Source organism: Lepus europaeus, unplaced genomic scaffold, assembly GCF_033115175.1.
Source record: "Lepus europaeus isolate LE1 unplaced genomic scaffold, mLepTim1.pri SCAFFOLD_30, whole genome shotgun sequence".
NCBI lineage: Eukaryota > Metazoa > Chordata > Mammalia > Lagomorpha > Leporidae > Lepus > Lepus europaeus.
In genome coordinates, this window is record NW_026909177.1 from 5,731,466 (window position 1) to 5,750,436 (window position 18,971).

At 37.8% G+C, this 18,971-nt stretch overlaps 1 protein-coding gene across 1 annotated transcript; it reads right to left on the minus strand.

Annotated features, from left to right (window-relative positions):
• Nucleotides 1–236: 236 nt before the first annotated feature.
• On the minus strand, nucleotides 237–1,225 carry LOC133754906 (syntenin-1-like). The gene has a single exon (XM_062185252.1). The coding sequence runs from the start codon at nucleotides 1,194–1,196 to the stop codon at nucleotides 300–302; it is 897 nt and encodes a 298-aa protein (XP_062041236.1). The 5' UTR covers nucleotides 1,197–1,225; the 3' UTR covers nucleotides 237–299.
• Nucleotides 1,226–18,971: the final 17,746 nt, after the last annotated feature.

Genomic DNA, 18,971 nt, shown 5'->3' on the forward strand with positions numbered 1-18,971 from the left:
CATCAATCACCCTCGTCACAATGGCTTAGAAAAGCATCAGGTTTCCAGTAGAGAAACTATTCTAGGAAAGTCAGTCAATCTTGTGAAAGTTTCACAGCTGTAAAACCAGGCTAAGACTACAACGACCGTGAAATCTGAGGAGATCAGATGAACCAGTAGATTCCCAGCCATATCGTGAGACGGGAAGGTCCTCATGCAGCATATGCTCCCTGGCTCCGGGAAAGCTTCATGTGCATAATACAGAAGTAGTTGAGAAAGGAAACTGGAGACGCTCAGCTGTTTCCATTGTGTCCTAACTGTTAAACTTCAGGGATGGTGTGATCCATCAGGCTTTTCATAATGCTTGGCGCCATCCGTTTAATAATATGTTCAAAGATAAAAGCAGGCATGATTGTGACGGTAACTACAGTCCCAGATGTTGATAGTATGTCTGCAATTTGAGAGTCCTTCAATCCAATGACATTCTGGCCGTTGATCTCACAGATGTTATGTTCCGTGAGAAGACCGTTTCTGGCTGCAGAACTATCTTTCACTATGGATGTTACTTTCCCATTTTTAAAGATAAAGCCAAGGTTTCCAGTACTGTCCTTATGCATAGTAATTGTCTGCTCAAAAGGCCTGTCATGAATGGTCATTGTGATCTTCTCTCCAAAAGCCTGTTTGAGCACCTTGTGAGCTTTATCAGAGCTCCAGGCTGCACAGTTTTCACCATTGATCTGGAGTACCTGGTCGCCAAATCTCAAACCAACCAATGAGGCTGGAGAATTTGCCTGGACTAGCTGAACAAATATACCATTATCTATTGATTTAAGCCTGAGTCCAATTTTTCCATCTTGATCCTTACATAAAATGACTTGACGAATCCCTTGTTTAATTTCTGCTCTGCGAATCCCAACATCATTTCCAGTTACAGGAGCCACCATATAGTTCATACTGGAAGGTCTTGCTACCAACTGCCCCTGAAGTGGTGCTCCAGAGACCATCACCAGATTTGCATGTATTTCTTCTTCATTTAAACTCAGGCCCATGTATTGAGACAGTTCCGGATACAGTTTAGGATAAAGATTTCCATCTTGAGAGATGGGAGCAGAAGCTTCTGACAAAATTGCTGGGTTGGCAGGGTTTGCAGAAAAAGCAGTCTGAGCCTGAATTACTTTGTCTACCTTCAAGTCTTCAAGAGATGGATAGAGAGACATTTTTCCTGATTTATCTAGACCACAAGGACTCGCTCACCGCTGCCGCCGCCTCGATCACAGCTAGCGACTTCCGAGACCCGAGAAAAGGAGAGCAGCACGCGTATGAGGACCGCCCACCAGGCGCATCAAAGCACCGCCCCCCCCCCTGTGTTTTCCTCACTTCCTCTAGCTTTCTCCCTAGAAAATACGAATGTGTGGAGCTGGTGTCTCCATGTGGAAGCTGTTAGTGTTTCCAAGCACAAAATTAAATGTTCCCTTATAAAAAAAATTCAAAACAATAAAATTTGTCAATAATATCCAGAAAACACAAACACAGATGCTGTCGCAATATGTGTGATTGAGTTAGCCAAAACAGAACCGGATATTTCTGGTTTCATCGAGTCATATCCATACAAAGTGGTGTGGAATTTGTATACAATGGACACAAATAATCACAGTAAAAATGGTTTTGAAGAAATGCAAAGTCTTTCCATTAGGCAAGTGCATAAAATGTCATCTATACAAACAGAAATATCATGTTTGTTTCCTGCAGTTCCTTGAGCTTTCTCCCTAAAAATACAAATATGTAGAGCTGTTGTCTCCATGTGGAGTCAACTAGTGTTTCCCAGCACAAAATTAAATGTTCCTTGATAATAAACATTCAATAAAATAAAGTCCATCGATAATATCCAGAAAACACAAACACAGTGGCTCTCGCAAAATGTGGCATTGAGTTAGCCGAAACACAACCGGATATTTCTGGTTTCATCCAGTCATATCCGGACAAAGTGGTGTGGAATTTGTATACAATACACACAGACAATCACAGTAAAAATAGTTTTGGAGAAAAGCAAAGTCTTTTTGTAAGGTAAGTGCATAAAATGTCACCTACACAAACAGAAATATCATGTTTGTTTGCCGCAGTTCCTCTAGCTTTCTCCCTATAAAATACGAATATGTAGAGCTGGTGCCTCAATGTGGAAACAATTAGTGTTTCCAAACACAAATATAATGTTCTGATATAAAAAAACATTCAAAACATGTGGGATTTTGTTAGCCAAAACACAATCGGATATTTCTGGTTTCATCCAGTCATATCCTGACAAAGTGATGTGGAATTTTTATGCAATCAACCGGGAACATAACAGTAAAAATGTTTTTGAAGAAAAGCAAAGTATTTCCGTTAGGCAAATGCATAAAATGTCACCTATACAAACAGAAATATCATGTTGTTTGCCGCAGTTCCTCTTGCTTTGTCCCTACAAAATACGAATGTGTAGAGCTGGTGTCTCCATGTGGAACCAAATAGTGTTTCCAAGCAGAAAATTAAATGTTCCTTGATAATAAACATTCAATAAAATAAAGTCCTTCGAAAAAATCCAGAAAACACAAACACAGTGGCTCTCGCAAAATGTGGGATTGTGTTAGCCAAAACACAACTGGGTATTTCTGGTTTCATCCAGTCATATCCGGACAAAGTGGTGTGGAATTTGTATACAATACACAAAGACAATCACAGTAAAAATGGTTTTGGAGAAAAGCAAAGTCTTTTCGTTAGGCAAGTGCATAAAATGTCATCTACACAAACAGAACTATCATCTTTGTTAGCAGCAGTTCCTCTAGCTTTCTCCCTATAAAATACGAATATGTAGAGCTGGTGCCTCAATGTGGAAACAATTAGTGTTTCCAACCACAAATATAATGTTCCGATATAAAAAAACATCCAAAACAATAAAGTCCGTCGATAATATCCAGAAAACAAACACAGAGTCTGTCGCAATATGTGCGATTGAGTTATCCAAAACACAACCAGATATTTCCGGTTTCATCCAGTCATATCTGGTCAAAGTGGTGTGGAATTCCTATGCAATGGACCGGGAACATCACCGTAAATATGGTTTTGGAGGAAAGCAATGTCTTTTCGTTAGGAATGTGCATAAAATGTCATGTGTACAAACAGAAATATCATGTTTGCCACAGTTCCTCTAGCTTTCTCCCGAGAAAATACGAATGTGTGGAGCTGGTGTCTCCATGTGGAAACAATTAGTGTTTCCAACCACAAAATTGAATGTTCCCTGATAAAAAACTTTCAAAACAATAAAGTCCGTCAATAATATCCAGAAAACACAAACTCAGATGCTTACAAAATATTTGCTATTCAGTTAACCAAAACACAGCTAGATATTTCTGGTCTCATCCACTTATATCTCCGCAAGTGGTCTGGAATTTGTAATCAATGGATCGAGAAAATAACAGTAAAAATGGTTTTGGAGAAAAGCAATGTCTTTTCGTTAGGCAAGTGCATAAAATGACATCTAAACAAACAGAAATATCATGTATGTTTGCATCAGTTCCTCTAGCTTTCTCGCTAGAAAATACGAATGTGTAGAGCTGGTTTCTCCATTTGGAGACAATTAGTGTTTCCCAGCACAAAATTAAATGACCCCTGATAAAAAACATTCAAAAAAATATCGTCCATCGATAATATCCAGAAATCACAAACACAGAGTCTATAGCAAAATCTGGGATTGAGTTAGCCAAAACACAACCGGATATTTCTGGTTTCATCCATTCATATCCAAACAAAATGGTTTGGAATTCGTATGAAATGGACCAAGAAAATCATAGTAACAATGGTTTTGGAAAAAAGCAAACTCATTTCGTTAGACAAGTGCATCAAATGCCATGTACACAAACAGAAATATCATGTTTGTTTGACCCAGTTCCTCTAGATTGTCCCTAGAAAACACGAATGTTTACAGCTGGAGTCTCCATGTGGAAACAATTAGTGTTTCCCAGCATAAAAATAATGTTCACTGATAAAAAACATTCAAAACAATAAAGTCCATCGATGATATCCAGAAAACACAAACTGGAATACTTTCACAATATCTGGGATTGAGTTAGCCAAAACACAACCGGATATTTCTGGTTTCATCCACTCATATCCCCACAATGTCATGTGGAATTTGTATGCAATGGACTGAGATAATCACAGGAAAATTGGTTTTGGAGAAAAGCAAAGTCTTTTCATTAGGCAAGTGCATAAAATGTCATTTATACAAACAGAAATACCATGTTTGTTTGCCGCAATTTCTCTAGCTTTCTAACTAAAATATACAAATGTGTAGAGTTTGTGTCTCCATGTTGAACCAATTAGTGTTTCCTAGCACAAAGTTAAATGTTCCCTGATAAAAAACAATCAAAACAATAAAGTCCCTCTATAATATCCAGAAATGACAAAAAAAGAGGCTGTCACAATATTTCAGATTGAGTTAGCCAAAACACAACCGGATATTTCTGGTTTCATCCAGTCATATCCAAGCAAAGTGGTGTGGCATTCGTATGCAATGGTCCGAAAAAAATCACAGCACAAACATTTTTGGAGAAAAGCAAAGTCCTTTCTTTAGGCAAGTGCATAAAATGTCAACTATACAATCAGAAATATCATGTTTGTTTGCCGCAGATCCCCTAGCTTTCTCCCTAGAAAATACGAATGTATAGAGCTGGTGTCTCCATGTGGAACCAACTATTGTTTATCAGCAGAAAATTAAATGTTCCCTGATTAAAAACATTCCAAACAATAAATTCCATCGATAATAGCCCGAAAACACAAACACAGAGACTTTCGCAATATCTCAAATTGAGTTAGGAAAACACAACCGGATATTTCTGGTTTCATCCAGTCATATCCGGACAAAGTGGTGTGACATTCATATAAAATGGACATAGACAATCACAGGAAAAATGGTTTTGGAGAATAGCAAAGTCTTTTCCTTAGGCAAGTGCATAAAAAGCCATCTATACAAACAGAAATACCATGTTTGTTTGCCACAGTTGCTCTAGGTTTATCCCTAAAAAATACGAATGGGTAGAGCTGGTGGCTCCATGTGGAACCAAATTGTGTTTCCCAGCACTAAATTAAATATTCCCCGAAAAAAACATTCAAAACAATAAAGTCCATCGATAATATCCAGAAAACACAAACACAGAGGCTGTCTCAATATCTGGGATGGGGTTAGCCAAAACACAAAGGAATCTTTCTGGTTTCATCCAGTCATATCCGGACAAAGTTGTGTGGCATTCGTATGCAAGGACTGAGAAAATCACAGTAAAATGGTTTTGGAGAAAAGGAAAGTCTTTTCCTTAGGCAAGTGCATAAATTGTCATGTATACAAACAGAAATATCATGTTTCTTTGCCACATATCCTCTAGCTTTCTCCATAGAAAATACGAATGTGTAGATCTGGTGTCTGCACATGGAACCAATTAGTGTTTCCAAGCACAAAAATAAATGTCCCCTTATAAAATGCATTCAACACCATAAAGTCCATTCATAATATCCGGAATACACAAAGAAAAAGGCTGTAGCTATATGTGGGATGGAGTTAGCCAAAACACATCCGGATATTTCTGATTTCATCCAGTCTTATCCAGGCAAAGGGGTGTGGCATTCGTATGCAATGGAGCAAGAAAATAAATTTACAAATGGTTTTGGAGTAAAGCAAAGTCTTTTCCTTAGGCAAGTGCATAAAAAGCCATCTATACAAACAGAAATACCATATTTGTTTGCCAAAGTTGCTCTAGGTTTGTCCCTAAAAAATACGAATGTGTAGAGCTGGTGTCTCCATGTGGAACCAATTTGTGTTTCCCAGCACTAAATTAAATATTCCCCGAAAAAAACATTCAAAACAATAAAGTCCATCGATAATATCCGGAAAACAGAAACACAGAGGCTGTCGCAATATTTGGGATGGGGTTAGCCAAAACACAAAGGAATCTTTCTGGTTTCATCCAGTCATATCCGGACAAAGTTGTGTGGCGTTCGTATGCAAGGACTGAGAAAAATCGCAGTGAAATGGTTTTGGAGAAAAGGAATGTCTTTTCCTTAGGCAAGTGCATAAATTGTCATGTATAGAAACAGAAATATCATGTTTCTTTGACGCATATCCTCTAGCTTTCTCCATAGAAAATACGAATGTGTAGATCTGGTGTCTGCACATGGAACCAATTAGTTTTTCCAAGCACAAAAATAAATGTCCCCTTATAAAATACATTCAACACCATAAAGTCCGTTCATAGTATCCGGAATACACAAAGAAAGAGGCTGTAGCTATATGTGGGATGGAGTTAGCAAAAACACATCCAGATATTTCTGATTTCAACCAGTCTTATCCGGGCAAAGGGGTGTGGCATTCGTATGCAATGGAGCAAGAAAATAAAAATACAAATGGTTTTGGAGAAAAGCAAAGTCTTTTCGTTAGGCAAGTGCATAAAATATCATCTATACAAACAGAAATATCATGTTTGTTTGCCGCAGTTCCTCTAGCTTTCTCCCTAGAAAATAGGAATGTGTGGAGGTGGTCTCTGCATTTGAAACCATTTTGTTTTTCAAGCACAAAATTAATTGTTCCCTGATAAAAAAACATTCAAAACAATAAAGTCCATGGATAACATCCAGAAAACAGAAACACAGAGGCTGTCGCAATATCTACGATTGAGTTAGCCAAAACACAACCGGATATTTCTGGTTTCATCCAGTCATATCCAGACAAAGTGGTGTGGAATTCATATTCAATGGACGGAGAAAATTAGAGTCAAAATGGTTTTGGAGAAAAGCAAAGTGTTTCCATTAGGCAACTGCATAAAATGTCATCTGTACAAACAGAAATATCATGTGTGTTTGCAGCAGTTCCTCTAAATTTCTCCCTAGAAAATGCGAATGTGTAGAGCTGGTGTCTCCATGTGGAACCAATTTGTGTCCCAGCACTAAATTAAATGTTCCCTGATAAAAAACATGCAAAACAAGACAGTATGTCGATAATATCCTGAAAACACAAACAGAGAGGCTCTCACAAATCTGGGATTGAGTTAGCCAAAACACAACCAGATATTTCTGGTTTTATCCAGTCATATCCGGATTCAGTGTTGTCCAATTCGAAGGAAATGGACTGGGAAAATCACAGTAAAATGGTTTTGGAGAAAAGCAAAATCATTTCGTTAGGCAAGTGCATAAAATGTCATCTATACAAACAGAAATACCATGGAATTCCTCTGGATTTCTCCCTAGAAAATACGAATGTGTAGAGCTGGTGTCTCCATGTGGAACCAATTAGTGTTTCCAAGCTCAAAACAAAATGTTCCCTGATAAAAACATTCAAAATAATAAAGTCCATCGATAATATCCAGAAAACACAAACACAGAGGCTGTAGCGATATCTGGGATTGAGTTAGCCAAAATAAAACCGGATATTTCTGGTTTCATAAAGTCATACCGGGACAAAGTGGTGTGGAATTCGTATGCAATGGACAGAGAAAATCACAGTAAAAATGGTTTTGGAGAAAAGTAATGTCTTTTCTTTAAATAAGTGATTAAAATGTCATCTATTCAAACAGAAATATCATGTTTGTTTGCCGCAGTTCCTCTAGCTTCCATCCCTGAAAATACAAAAGTGCAGAGCTGGTGTCTCCATGTGGAATCAGCTAGTGTTTCCAAGCAAAAGTTAAATGTTCCCTGATAAAAACATTCAAAACAATAAAGTCCATCGTTAATATCCAGAAAACACAAACACAGAAGCTGTAGCCATATCGGGGATTGAGATATCCAAAACACAACCGGAGATTTCTGGTTTCATTCAGGCATATGCGGACAAAGAAGTGTGGAATTCATATACAATGGACTGGAGTGAGAAAGTCACAGTAAAAATGGTTTTGGAGAAAAGAAAAATCTTTTCATTAGGTAACTGCATAAAATGTAATCTATAAAAAAAGAAATGTCACGTTTGCTTGCCGCAGTTCCTCTAGCATTCTCCCTAGAAAATACAAATGTGTAGAGCTGGTGTCTCAATGTGGAACCAATTAGAGTTTCCCAGCAGAAAATTAAATGTTTCCTGATAAAAAACATTCAAAACAATAAAGTCCGTTGATGATATCCGGAAAAAACAACCACAGAGGCTGTAGCAATATCTGGGATTGAGTTAGCCAAAACACAACCGGATATTTCCGGTTTCATCCAGGCAGATCCGGACAATCTGCTGTGGAATTCATATGCAACAGACCGAGAAAATCACAGTTAAAATGGTTTTGGAGACAAGAAAATTCTTTTCGTTAGGCAAGTGCATAAAATGTCATCTATACAAACAGAAATATCATGTTTGTTTGCAGCAGTTCCTCTAGCTTTGTACCTAGAAATACGAATGTGTAGAGCTGGTGTCTCCATGTGGAACCAATTAGTGTTTCTACGGTACACAATTAAATGGAACCTGATAAAAGCATTCAAAACAATAAAGTCCATCGATAATATCCAGAAAACACAAACAGAGGCTTTCAAATATTTCGGATAGAGTTATCCAAAAAACAACCGGATATTTCTGGTTTCATACAATCTTATCCGGACAACGTGGTGTGAAATTCGTATGCAATGGACCGAGTAAATCACAGTAACAATGGTTTTAGAGAATAGCAAAATATTTTCCTTCAGCCAGAGCATAAAATGTCATCTATACAAACAGAAATATCATGATTGTTTGCTGCAGTTCATCTAGCTTTCTCCCTAGAAAATACGAATGTGTAGAGCTGGTGAACCAAGTGGAGTCAAGTAGTGATTCTACGGTATAATATTAAATGTTCCATGATAATAAACATTCAAAACAAAAAGTCCGTTGATAATATTCAGAAAACACATAAACAGAGGCTGTAGCAATATCTGGGATTGAGTTAGCCAAAACACAACCGGATATTTCTGTTTTCATCCAGTCATATCCTGACAAACTGGTATGGAATTCGTATGCAATAGACCGAGAAAATCACAGTAAAATGGTTTTGGAGAAAAGCAAAGTGTTTTCATTAGGCAAGTGCATAAAATGTCATCTAGACAAACAGAAATATCATGTTTGTTTGCCACAGTTCCTCTAGTTTTCTCCCTAGAAAATATGAATGTGTAGAGCTGGTGTCTCCATGTGGAACCAATTAGTGTTTCTACGGAAAAAATTAAATTTTCCCTGATAAAAACATTCAAAACAATAAAGCCTGTCGATAATATCCAGAAAGTATTATCACAGTGCCTGTAGCAATATCTTGGATTGAGTTAGCCAAAACACAACCGGATATTTCTGTTTTCATCCAGGCATATCCGGACAATGCGGTGAGGAATTCGTATGCAATGGACCAAGAAAATCACATTAAAATGGTTTTGGAGAAAAGCAAATTCTTTTCTTTAGGCAAGTGCATAAAATGTCATGTAAACAAACAGCAATATCATGTTTGTTTGCCGCAGATCCTCTGGCTTTCGCCCTAGAAAATACGAATGTGTAGAGCTGGTGTCTCCATGTGGAATCAACTATGTTTCCCAGCACAAAACTAAATGTTCCCTGATAAAAACATTCAAAACTATAAAGTCCTTCGATCATATCCAGAAAACACAAACACAGAGGCTGTCGCAATATCTGGGATTTAGTTAGCCAAAACACAACCGCATATTTCTGGTTTCATCCACTCATATCCGGAAAAATGGTGTAGAATTCGTATGCAATGGACTGAGATAATCACAGTAAAAATGGTTTTGGAGAAAAGCAAAGTCATTTCGTTAAGCAATTGCATAAAATGTCATCTATTCAAAGAGAAATATCATGTTTTTTTGCCAAAGTTCCTGTTGCTTTCACACTGAAAACACGAATGTGTAGAGCTGGTGTCTCCATTTGGAACCAGTTAGTGTTTCCCAGTACAAAATTAAATATTCCATGATAAAAACATTCAAAACAATAAAGTCCATCGATAATATCCAGAAAACACAAACACAGAGGCTGTAGCAATATCTGGGATTGAGTTAGCCAAAACTGAACCGCATATTTCTGGTCTCATCCAGTCATATCCGGACAAAGTGGTGCGGAATTCGTATGCAATAGACCGAAAAATCACAGTGAAAATGGTTTTGGATGAAAGAAAATTCATATCGTTAGGAATTGCATAATATATCATGCATATAATCAGAAATATCATGTTTGTTTCCCACGGTTCCTCTAGCATTCTCCTAGAAAATACGAATGTGTAGAGCTGGTGTCTCCATGTGGAACCAATTAAAGTTTCCCAGTACAAAATAAAATTTTCCCTGATAAAAAACATTCAACACAATAAAGTGCATCGATAATAACCAGAAGACACAAACACAGAGGTGGTAGCAAGATCTGGGATTGAGTGAACCATAACATTCGAGGATATTTCTGGTTTCATCCAGGCATATCCGGACAAAGTGTTGTGGAACTGGTATGCAATGGATTCAGATAATCACAGTCAAACTGGTTTTGGAGAGTAGCAAAGTATTTTCTTAGGCAAGTGCATAAAATGTCATCTACACCAACACAAATATTCTGCCTAGATAGCACGAATGTGTTGAGTTTGTGTCTCCATGTGGAGCTAATTAGTGCTTCCCAGCACCAAAGAAAATATTCCCTGCTTAAATTCATTCAACCATAAAGTCCATTGATAATATCAAAAAACACAAACACAGAGGTTGTAGCAAGATCTGGGATTGAGTTAGCCATAACACAGAGCATATTTGTGGTTTTGTCCAGTCATATCCTGACAATATTTTGTGGAACTTGTATGCAATGGACTCAGAAAATCACCCTCAAACTGGTTTTCGAGAAAAGCAAACTCTTTTTCTTGGCCAAGTGTCTAAAATGTCATGTTTACGAATATAAATATCCTGTTTGTTTGCAATGATAGCTCTAGCTTTCTGCGTAGAAAACACAAATGTGAACATGTTTGGCCTGCATATGAAACCAATTAGCATTTCCAGCACAAAACAGAATTTTCCTCTACTGAAATTCATTCTAAAACGTAAAGTCCATTGATAATATCCAGAAAACACAAACACAAAGGTTGTAGCAAGATCTGGGATTGAGTTAGCCATAACACAAGAGGATATTTCTGGTTTCATCCAGGCATATCCGGACAAAGTGCTGTGGAACTGGTATGCAGTGGACTCAGAAAATCACTCTGAAACTGATTTTGGAGAAAAGCAAACTCTTTTTCTTGTCCATGTGTATAAAACTCATGTTTGCAAATATAAATATCCTGTTTGTTTGCAATGATTGCTCTCGCTTTCTGCGTAGTAAATACAAATGTGAACATGTTTGGCATGCATATGGAAGCACTTAGCATTTCCAGGACAAAACAAAATTTCCTCTACTGAAATTCGTTCTAAAATGTAAAGTCCATTGATAATATCAAAAAACACAAACACAGAGGTTGTAGCAAGATCTGGGATTGAGTTAGCCATAACACAGAGGATATTTCTGGTTTCATCTAGTCATTTCCATTCAACATGTCGTGGAACTGGTATGCATTGGACTCAGAAAATCACCCTCAAACTGGTTTTGGAGAAAAGCAAACTCTTTTTCTTGGCCAACTGTATAAAAAGTCATGTTTGCAAATATAAATGTCCTGTTTGTTTGCAACGATTGCTCTCACTTTCTGTGTAGAAAATACAAATGTGAACATGTTTGGCATGCATATGGAAGCACTTAGCATGTCCAGCACAAAACAAAATTTCCTCTACTGAAATTCATTCTAAAATGTGAAGTCCATTGATAATATCAAGAAAACACAAACACAGAGGTTGTAGAAAGATCTGGGATTGAGTTATCCAAAACACAAGAGGATATTTCTGGTTTCATCCAGGCATATCCAAAGTGCTGTGGAACTGGTATGCAATGGACTCAGATAATCACAGTCAAACTGGATTTGGAGACTAGCAAAGTATTTTCTTAGGCAAGTGCATAAAATGTCATCTACACCAACACAAATATCATGTTTCTTTGCAGCAATTGCTGTACTTTTCTGCCTAGACAGCACGAATGTGTTGAGTTTGTGTCTCCATGTGGAACTAATTAGTGTTTCCCAGCACCAAAGTAAATATTCCCTGCTTAAATTGATTCAAACCCATAAAGTCCATTGATAATATCAAAAAACACAAAGCAGAGCCTGTAGCAAGATCTGGGATTGAGTTAGCCATAACACAGAGGATATATCTGGTTTCATCCAGTCATTTCCATTCAACATGTCGTGGAACTGGTATGCATTGGACTCAGAAAATCACCCTCAAACTGGTTTTGGAGAAAAGCAAACTCTTTTTCTTGGCCAAGTGCCTAAAAAGTCATGTTTACGAATATAAATATCCTGTTTGTTTGCAATGATAGCTCTAGCATTCTCCATAGAAAACACAAATGTGAACATGTTTGGCCTGCATATGAAACCAATTAGCATTTCCAGCACAAATCAAAATTTCCTCTACTGAAATTCATTCTAAAACGTAAAGTCCATTGATAATATCCAGAAAACACAAACACAGAGATTGTAGCAAGATCTGGGATTGAGTTAGCCATAACACAAGAGGATATTTCTGGTTTCATCCAGGCATATCCAGACAAAGTGCTGTGGAACTGGTATGCAATGGACTCAGATAACCACAGTCAAACTGGTTTTGGAGACTAGCAAAGTATTTTCTTAGGCAAGTGCATAAAATATCATCTACACCAACACAAATATCATGTTTCTTTGCAGCAATTGCTGTAGTTTTCTGCCTAGACAGCACGAATGTGTTGAGTTTGTGTCTCCATGTGGAACTTATTAGTGCTTCCCAGCACCAAAGAAATATCCCCTGCTTAAATTCATTCAAAACCATAGAGTCCATTGATAATATCAAAAAACATAAAGCAGAGCCTGTAGCAAGATCTAGCATTGAGTTAGCCATAACAGAAGAGGATATTTCTGGTTTCATCCAGTCATTTCCATTCAACCTGTTGTGGAACTGGTAGGCAATGGACTCAGAAAATCACCCTCAAACTGGTTTTGGAGAAAAGCAAACTCTTTTTCTTGGCCAAGTGGATAAAAAGTCATGTTTGTAAATATCAATATCCTATTGGTTTGCAATGATTGCTCTAGCCTTCTGCGTAGAAAACACAAATTTGAACACATTGGGCCTGCATAGGGAATCACTTAGCATTTCCAGCACAAAACAGAATTTCTTCTACAGAAATTCATTCTAAAATGTAAAGTCCATTGATAATATCCAGAAAACACAAACACAGAGGTTGTAGCAAGATCTGGGATTGAGTGAGCCATAACACAAGAGGATATTTCTGCTTTCATCCAGTCATATCCACACAAAGTGCTGTAATACTGGTATGCAATGGACTCAGATAATCACAGTCACACTGGTTTTGGAGACTAGCAAAGTATTTTCTTAGGCAAGTGCATAAAATGTCATCTACACCAACACAAATATCATGTTTGTTTGCAGCAATTGCTGTAGTTTTCTGCCTAGACAGCACGAATGTGTTGAGTTTGTGTCTCCATGTGGAACTTATTAGTGCTTCCCAGCACCAAAGAAAATATCCCCTGCTTAAATTCATTCAAAACCATAGAGTCCATTGATATTATCAAAAAACACAAAGCAGAGCCTGTAGCAAGGTCTGGGATTGGGTTAGCCATAACACAGATGTAATTGTCGTTTCATCCAGTCATTTCCATTCAACCTGTTGTGGAAGTGTAGGCAATGGACTCAGAAAATCACCCTCAAACTGGTTTTGGAGAAAAGCAAACTCTTTTTCTTGGCCAAGTGCCTAAAAGCTCATGTTTACGAATATAAATATCCTGTTTGTTTGCAATGATAGCTGTAGGTTACTGCGTAGAGAACACGAATGTGAACACGTTTGGCCTGCATATGGAAGCACTTAGCATTTCCAGCACAAAACAGAATTTCTTCTACTGAAATTCATTCTAAAACATAGAGTCCATTGATAATATCCAGAAAACACAAACACAGAGGTTGTAGCAAGATCTGGGATTGAGTTAGCCATAATACAAGAGGATATTTCTGGTTTCCTCCAGGCATATCTGCACAAAGTGCACTGGAATTGGCATGAGTGTACTCAGATAATCACAGTCAAACTGGTTTTGGAGTATAACAATGTATTTTCTTAGGCAAGTGCATATAATGTCATCTACACCAACACGAATATCATGTTTCTTTGCAGCAATTGCTATAGTTTTCTGCCTAGACAGCACGAATGTGTTGAGTTTGTGTCTGCATGTGGAACTAATTAGTGTTTCCCAGCACCAACAAAAATATTCCCTGCTTAAATTCATTCAAAACCATAAAGTCCATTGATAATATCAAAAAACACAAAGCAGAGCCTGTAGCAAGGTCTGGGATTGAGTTAGCCATAACAGAAGAGGATATTTCTGGTTTCATCCAGTCATTTCCATTCAACCTGTTGTGGAACTGGTATGCAATGGACTCAGAAAATCACCCTCAAATTGGTTTTGGAGAAAAGCAAACTCTTTTTCTTGGCCAAGTGTATAAAAAGTCATGTTTGCAAATATAAATATCCTGTTTGTTTGCAATGATAGCTCTAGCTTTCTGCGTAGAAAACACCATTGTGAACATGTTTGGCCTGCATATGAAACCAATTAGCATTTCCAGCACAAAACAAAATTTCCTCTACTGAAATTCATTCAAAAACGTAAAGTCCATTGATAATATCCAGAAAACACAAACACAAAGTTTGTTGCAAGATCTGGGATTGAGTTAGCCATAACACAAGAGGATATTTCTGGTTTCATCCAGGCATATCCACACAAAGTGCTATGGAACTGGTATGCAATGGACTCAGATAATCACAGTCAAACTGGTTTTGGAGAATAGCAAAGTATTTTCTTAGGCAAGTGCATAAAATGTCATCTACACCAACACAAATATCATGTTTCTTTGCAGCAATTGCTGTAGTTTTCTGCCTAGACAGCACGAATGTGTTGAGTTTGTGTCTCCATGTGGAACTTATTAGTGTTTCCCAGCACCAAAGAAAATATCCCCTACTTAAATTCATTCACAAGTATAAAGTCCATTGATAATATCAAAAAACACAAAGCAGAGCCTGTAGCAAGATCTGGGATTGAGTTAGCCATAACACAAGAGGACATTTCTGGTTTCATCCAGGCATATCCGGACAAAGTTCACTGGATTTGGTATGCAATGGACTCAGATAATCACAGTCAAACTGGCTTTAGAGACTAGCAAAGTATTTTCTTAGGCAAGTGCATAAAATATCATCTACACCAACACAAATATCATGTTAGTTTGCAGCAATTGCTTTAGTTTTCTGCCTAAACAGAAGGAATGTGTTGAGTTTGTGTCTGCATGTGGAACTAATTAGTGTTTCACAGCACCAAATAAAATATCCCCTGCTTAAATGCCGCGGACCGGCTCTCGCGGAGTCTCAGACCGAGGGAGATTGAGGGGTGAAGGCTCGAGGAGAATCAGGAATCGGCGGGGAAATGACAGACAGACACACACGTTATGTGTATGTTACTGCTGCGATTTATTGTAGTAAGGCTTGGGTTTATATAGTAAAGAACAATGCTGCAGGCAAATGTAAAACTTTTATCACAAAGGTTGACAAAATGAGTTAAAACAATGATGTCATATGAGTGGTTTTATGAGGATCATAGTGGGGACATTGTTTTTAGACAATTTACGGAGGATGAGAATTGACCTTTGGCTTAGTTTCGTTTACTGAGGATGAGAATTGACCTTTGGCTTAGTTTTTGTTTTTTGAACTGTTTAGGGGAATAACTATCCAAGGTTTTGCTTGCCATCTAGGTACCTGGAGATAACCTCTGAGTAACCTTAACATTTTTCTGTTACTACAATGGGAACCTAATGATATGTTTTGACTTGCATTCCTGGCTTACGGGAAACTTCTTTTTCTTGATTTTTTAGTTTCTGAGAATTATGAGGGTAAGCAGTAAAGTGTAAACACAGCTGGTAGATAATGCAGCTGGTAGATAATATCATCAGCAGAGCAGAGACACGGTGTCCCCAAAAATTAGCAAGGACAATCTTCGGCTTCCCTAAGGTGAGTCGGGGGTCATTACAACCGTAGACTGTACAGGAACCGCCTGAGGCTAAACTCCGCAGAGCGCTCACCCCAAAACCCTGCAGCCTTAGACCTCCGACGCAGCAACATTTTGCCACTAGGGTATTACAGCTGTGGGCGTGGCACTTAAAATCATTCAAAACCATAAAGTCCATTGATAATATCAAAAAACACAAAGCAGAGCCTGTAACAAGGTCTGGGATTGAGTTAGCCATAACACAAGAGGATATTTCTGGTTTCATCCAGTCATTTCCATTCAACCTGTTGTGGAACTGGTATGCAATGGACTCAGAAAATCACCCTCAAACTGGTTTTGGAGAAAAGCAAACTCTTTTTCTTGGCCAAGTGCCTAAAATTCATGTTTACGAATATAAATATCCTGTTTGTTTGCAATGATAGCTCTAGCGTTCTGCGTAGAAAACACAAATGTGAACACGTTTGGCCTGCATATGAAACCAATTAGCATTTCCAGCACAAATCAAAATTTCCTCTACTGAAATTCATTCAAAAACGTAAAGCCCATTGATAATATCCAGAAAGCACAAACAGAGAGGTTGTAGCAAGATCTGGGATTGAGTTAGCCATAACACAAGAGGATATTTCTGGTTTCATCCAGGCATATCCACACAAAGTGCTATGGAACTGGTATGCAATGGACTCAGATAATCACAGTCAAACTGGTTTTGGAGACTAGCAAAGTATTTTCTTAGGCAAGTGCATAAAATGTCATCTACACCAACACAAATATCATGTTTCTTTGCAGCAATTGCTGTAGTTTTCTGCCTAGAAAACACAAATGAATGAGTTGGAGTCTCAATGTGGAAATAACTAGAGTTTCCCAGCATCAAAGAAAATATTCCTGCTTAAATTCATTCAAAACCATAATGTCCATTGATAATATCAAGAAACACAAAGCAGAGCCTGTAGCAAGACCTGGGATTGAGTTAGCCATAACACAAGAGGATATTTCTGGTTTCATGCAGTCATATCCGGACAAAGTGCTGTGGAACTGGTATGCAATGGACTCAGATAATCACAGTCAAACTTGTTTTGGAGAATAGCAAATTAATTTCTTAGGCAAGTGCATAAAATGTCATCTACACCAACACAAATATTATGTTTCTTTGCAGCAATTGCTGTAGTTTTCTGCCTAGACAGCACGAATGTGTTGAGTTTGTGTCTCCATGTGGAATTTATTAGTGCTTCCCAGCACCAAAGAAAATATCCCCTGCTTCAATTCATTCAAAACCATAAAGTCCATTGATAATATCAAAAAAAAAAACCAAAGCAGATCCTGTAGCAAGATCTGGGATTGAGTTAGCCATAACACAGAGGATATTTGTGGTTTCATCCATTCATTTCCATTCAACCTGTTGTGGAACGGTAGGTAATGGACTCAGAAAATCACCGTCAAACTGGTTTTGGAGAAAAGCAAACTCTTTTTCTTGGCCAAGTGTATAAAAAGTCATGTTTGCCAATATCATTATCCTGTTTGTTTGCAACGATTGCTCTAGCTTTCTGTGTAGAAAACACAAATGTGAACACATTGGGCCTGCATATGGAATCACTTAGCACTTCCAGCGCAAAACAGAATTTCTTCTACAGAAATTCATTCTAAAAGTAAAGTCCATTGATAATATCCAGAAAACACAAACACAAAGGTTGTAGCAAGATCTGGGATTGAGTTAGCCATAACACAAGAGGATATTTCAGGTTTCATCCAGTCATATCCACACAAAGTGCTGTGGAACTGGTATGCAATGGACTCAGATAATCACACTCAAACTGGTTTTGGAGACTAGCAAAGTATTTTCTTAGGCAAGTGCATAAAATGTCATCTACACCAACACAAATATCATGTTTGTTTGCAGCAATTGCTGTAGATTTCTGCCTAGAAATCACAAATGAATGAGTTGGAGTCTCTATGTGGAAATAATTAGAGTTTCCCAGCATCAAAGAAAATATCCCCTGCTTAAATTCATTCAAAACCATAAAGTCCATTGATAATATCAAAAAACACAAGGCAGAGCCTGTAGCAAGACCTGGGATTGAGTTAGCCATAACACAAGAGGATATTTCTGGTTTCATGCAGTCATATCCAGACAAAGTGCTGAGGAACTGGTATGCAATGGACTCAGATAACCACAGACAAACTGGTTTGGGAGAATAGCAAAGTATTTTCTTAGGCAAGTGCATAAAATGTCATCTACACCAACACAAATATCATGTTTCTTTGCAGCAATTGCTATAGTTTTCTGCCTAGAAAACACAAATGAATGAGTTGGAGTCTCTATGTGGAAATAATTAGAGTTTCCCAGCATCAAAGAAAATATCCCCTGCTTAAATTCATTCAAAACCATAAAGTCCATAGATAATATCAAAAAACACAAGGCAGAGCCTGTAGCAAGATCTGGGATTGAGTTTGCCATAACACAAGATGATATTTCTGGTTTCATCCAGTCATATCCGTAGCAAGTGGTGTGGAATTCATATTCAATGGACCGAGAAAAGGATAGTCTTTTAATTAGGCAAGTGCCTAAAATGTCAGCTATACAAACAGAAATATCATGTTTCTTTACCACAGTTCCTATGCCTTTCTCCCTTTAAAATCTGAATATGTAGAGCTCCATGTAGGTGTCTCCATGTGGAATCAATTACTCTATCCAAGCTCAAAATAAAATGTTCCACGGTAAAAAACATTTAAAACAATAAAGTTCATTCATAATATCCACATAACAATAACACAGAGTCTGTACCAATATCTGGGATTGAGTTAGCCAAAACGCAACCGGATATTTCTGGTTTCATGCAGTCATATCCGGACAAACTGTTGTGTAATTCCTATGTAATGGACCGA

Bases quoted from the DNA above. Each gene is read 5' to 3' on its own strand.
- LOC133754906 (XM_062185252.1), bottom strand. From the start codon at position 1,196: ATGTCTCTCTATCCATCTCTTGAAGACTTGAAGGTAGACAAAGTAATT.